This window comes from Sinocyclocheilus rhinocerous, unplaced genomic scaffold (genome assembly GCF_001515625.1).
Source record: "Sinocyclocheilus rhinocerous isolate Xijiao unplaced genomic scaffold, SAMN03320098_v1.1 scaffold144, whole genome shotgun sequence".
NCBI lineage: Eukaryota > Metazoa > Chordata > Actinopteri > Cypriniformes > Cyprinidae > Sinocyclocheilus > Sinocyclocheilus rhinocerous.
In genome coordinates, this window is record NW_015645650.1 from 342,836 (window position 1) to 346,577 (window position 3,742).

The following is a 3,742-nucleotide window of genomic DNA, read 5'->3' on the forward strand; positions in this document are numbered from 1 at the left end:
GAGTAAAAGAAGTTGTACCTCAATTAGGTAGCCGATTCTAGGAGGTGCCCCTTTCAGGTCCAAATGCACAAACTTTTTGCAACTGCGCAATGACTGGTTCATATCAGGTACTGTTCAATAAAAAAATCTAGCAGCGTCTTAAAAGATATTTTATATCTTATCTCATATTTAAATCACGGAATCAACAACTGAGACTGTATAATATGTTATCCTTTAATCTTTTGTATTTTGTCATTTAATAAGTGCTGATACTGTAACTGGAAGACGTTCTCCTTTCATGTATTTCTTAATCAGCCTTGTTCCTTTTCAAATATGTACTTTCAACTCAACGAAGCTAAGCATGTGACAGAACCTCTGTTTACAATCCTTTGCTCCTTTGCACTCTCACGCACACGCCCAACAACAAGGCTTCTTCCGTTCTTCTGAGAAGCACGACGGGCATTGAAGTTTTTTTGTGCATTTTTAAACTAACAGAAATGCAGATGTAGGACTACAAGCGCCTGTATGTCCGCTCAGGACCGGAAGTTGTGAACCGTGGTTCTCCGCAGGCATGTTATTTTAGAATAAAAGCGTAATTTTTTTAAAATCTTGATATCTTTAATCTCGCTAATCAAAATTAAATGTAAAGGTAGTATTTAACTAAATCAGTACTGAAACATAAAAAAAATCAGCTTATAATAAAGTTTAAATGAATAATGATTAGAATTTTATTAGTCTATATTTTTATTCGAAAATTAAAATGTTAAATGTTAAAGTAACTAAGAAATTTACTTTTATAGTATCTTTATTTACATTGTAAGAGCATATTTATTTAAGATTCTGGAATCTCTTGCAACAGAATTTGAACGGAGTAAACGTAGCAAATGTCACTCTCTAGTGGACAATGTTTTAATGTACTGGTAATATTGACATTCTAAAATTTTATTGGTAACAGGATAGTGGTTAAAATATGTAAGTTCTTCTAATCATGGAAGGGGTGATTCATGAACTGTGAACAACTTTGAGGTTACATTTCACAGACATTCAATAATACTTATAAACTGTTTAAATGTCACAATGTGTGTCGTCATAATTGCTTGTGGAATAGAGTAGAAATAGCCTAAATAATAATAATAATAATAATAATAATAGTTTTTTTTCTAATTGTATTTTCCTATACTGTCTTTAGATGACTAATGAACCCCTTAATACATAATAAAAGGAAAAGGAAATTGTTAAATTGTCTGTGATCTGGGCACATTTCATTTATTCATTTGGCATGTTTGTTTTGCATATATATATATATATATATATATATATATATATATATAGGAGCATAAGCCGTCCAAAAGAGCTTCACAGGACAGGCGGGTGTGCGCACTCACTCACCCACAGAGACAGACTGCGATTGGAAGCGCGACGCGGTCAGGTCGTGTGTTTTGTGTTGTTGCCGCGCAGTATCTTTTCACGCAAGTGCCGAGGGAAAAGTTTATTTCAGAGACTCTCCAACTAACGGGCATGGCCGCTCCCAGATCCCCCTGAACGCCAGGTCAGTATGAGCAGTTTCTGCGTTCATTCCTATGCTTCAAAGGCGCATTGTTGCAGATATAAAGAGTTGCATTGTTAGGACCGTTGGAACTGATTGTTGCACAGCGGTTTGCTACCTTGTGGCCAACCACGAAAGCCGCTTTGGGGATCTGTGGTCGGGGAACCTGCTATCGTGCTGCGGCAAAATGCTCCCATCGGGTTTTATATTACAGCCATTCAACACGCAGTTCCCTCGCATTGAGACCAACGCTAGTTTTATCTAGTTATGATGTGATTTAGATGATCTAGACTTAGACCTGTGTTTATAATTTGTGCTTTGTTTTGATTAAACGTTGACTTTTGAGTAATAAGCTGTCATCACTCAAAACGGCGCAAACGGTGCATCAAAGTTATCATGGGTAACGTTAGAGCATTAGTATCTACATTTGGCATAGGCTATTGTTTATTTTTACCTTTGGAAACAATTTGTAAGCATTATTGTGATGACACAACATTAGTTTGTTTCAGCGAGATGTAATTAAGCACAGTAAACATTTCTTGGGCAGAACTGGTTTGTACTTCTGTATTTTGTTTGAAAGTTTATGAGCCGAACCGACCCTTCCCCCTTTCTTCTCCCGGCCTCGCTGTCGGCTTCGTCCGGGGAGGGACTGCACAGGCGATCGTGTTGAGTGACCAGTGCAGCCGCTACCCAAACAAAGGCGGGTTACCAGGGGAAACGGGGATCTCTGCTTCTGGACTGGGTCGCTGGGGGAATATAGTGTCGGCTCATCTGCATCAGTCCTGAATGAACCGCTGGAGCAAAGACAAATAGGCTACTGTTTTGTAATTAAGCACAGTAAACATTTCTTGGGCAGAACTGGTTTGTACTTCTGTATTTTGTTTGAAAGTTTATGGGCCGAACCGACCCTTCCCCCTTTCTTCTCCCGGCCTCGCTGTCGCCTTCGTCCGGGGAGGGACTGCACCGGCGATCGTGTTGAGTGACCAGTGCAGCCGCTACCCAAACAAAGGCGGGTTACCAGGGGAAACGGGGATCTCTGCTTCTGGACTGGGTCGCTGGGGGAATATAGTGTCGGCTCATCTGCATCAGTCCTGAATGAACCGCTGGAGCAAAGACAAATAGGCTACTGTTTGACCTGTGAGGAGGACCTGACGGCTGAAAATCACTTCACAAGTAACGTCGATAACGCCTGCAAGGTCGCTTTGTGTTCACGGCTGCAAGTACGTGGCTCAGTAGATTAGACAAACCCGTTTTATGCTGGCTGGCTTTGTCCACCCTTGGTGTTTTTTTTTGTCGACAGGAGAAAACATTTTAATCAGAGAGGGAGCCAGTCTGTTTTAAGCCATCAAGATGAATGACAAAGAACCATTTCTGAGCATCAAGCCATTACAAGGCGTGTACAAGACACTCTTTAAACAGCGGTTCAGAATTCATGTGTTGTTGTTCTTGTGAGACCTGTCAGATTTATTTTTTTTTTAACTATAGTAAAGTGCCAAATTAATTTCAAACAGGCATTAAAATGTCAAAGAACTTGTCACAATAGGCTACAGGTAATCAAAACCGAATTAATAGAAACATTTTCAAACAAAGATTTAGTTATTTTAGTTCAAATGTGGGTGAAAGTCGTCATGGAATGAGAGACCATGTCTTATGTCTGATCTATTAATGATGTACACTGTGTCATTTAGTAGTGTCAGGTTCTTGTATCAGGTAACTGGACTAAATTAATTGTTTCTGCTGAGATAAGATAGGCCTACATTTTTTGTTCTGATGGTACATCTTAGCCATTCACTTTTATTTAAAGGTGGGGTAAGTGATTTCTGGTAGCCAATGTTGATATTTCAAATCACCAAAACAAACACGCCCCTACCCCAAAAGGGTCTCGCCCCTATTTTGATAGCTCCGCCCCACACATACGTACGCAACCCAGGCAACGATTATGCCGGAATCTGCTGTATTAAACGTATTATCTTACTTTTCAGACACACTTTGGGAGCTGACCCTTGAAACAGACAGTGGAGGAGATGTAGACGCTCCAGGCTTATAGGGTTTGGAAATGAATGTGTCTTTATCATAACTGAAGGGAACGACAATACGATTGCAGATGAACAAACAAGCGAACGTGACACACAAGCATATTCAAGCAAAAGCCAGCATATATTAGTTCTGTGAAACAAAGCAAAACCAATGTTACACCGTGTCTACGGACGTGAGCGG

The 3,742-nt window shown here is 40.0% G+C and overlaps 2 protein-coding genes across 10 annotated transcripts in view; one reads left to right on the forward strand and one right to left on the reverse strand.

The window, feature by feature from the left end:
• The window catches only part of LOC107706886 (hexosaminidase D-like), a 6,717-nt gene extending 6,324 nt beyond the window's left edge, over nt 1–393 (reverse strand). Inside the window, exon 1 of the mRNA XM_016510727.1 lies at nt 19–393. Within this exon, the coding sequence (XP_016366213.1) occupies nt 19–102 (84 nt within the window). The 5' untranslated portion in view covers nt 103–393. The remainder of the gene's footprint in view (nt 1–18) is intronic.
• Nucleotides 1–3,742, forward strand: part of LOC107706884 (rho GTPase-activating protein 12-like) — a 70,888-nt gene that overhangs the window by 2,217 nt on the left and 64,929 nt on the right. For 7 of the 9 annotated variants that reach the window (XM_016510716.1, XM_016510719.1, XM_016510721.1 and 4 more), the window contains exon 1: nt 1,317–1,528. The exons of 1 other annotated variant lie outside the window; for it this stretch is intronic. The gene's annotated coding sequence lies outside the window, so the exon portion shown is untranslated. Of the gene's footprint in view, nt 1–1,316; nt 1,529–2,628; nt 2,722–3,742 lie in introns of those variants that run through there. One more of the 9 variants, XM_016510718.1, reaches the window with a different exon arrangement.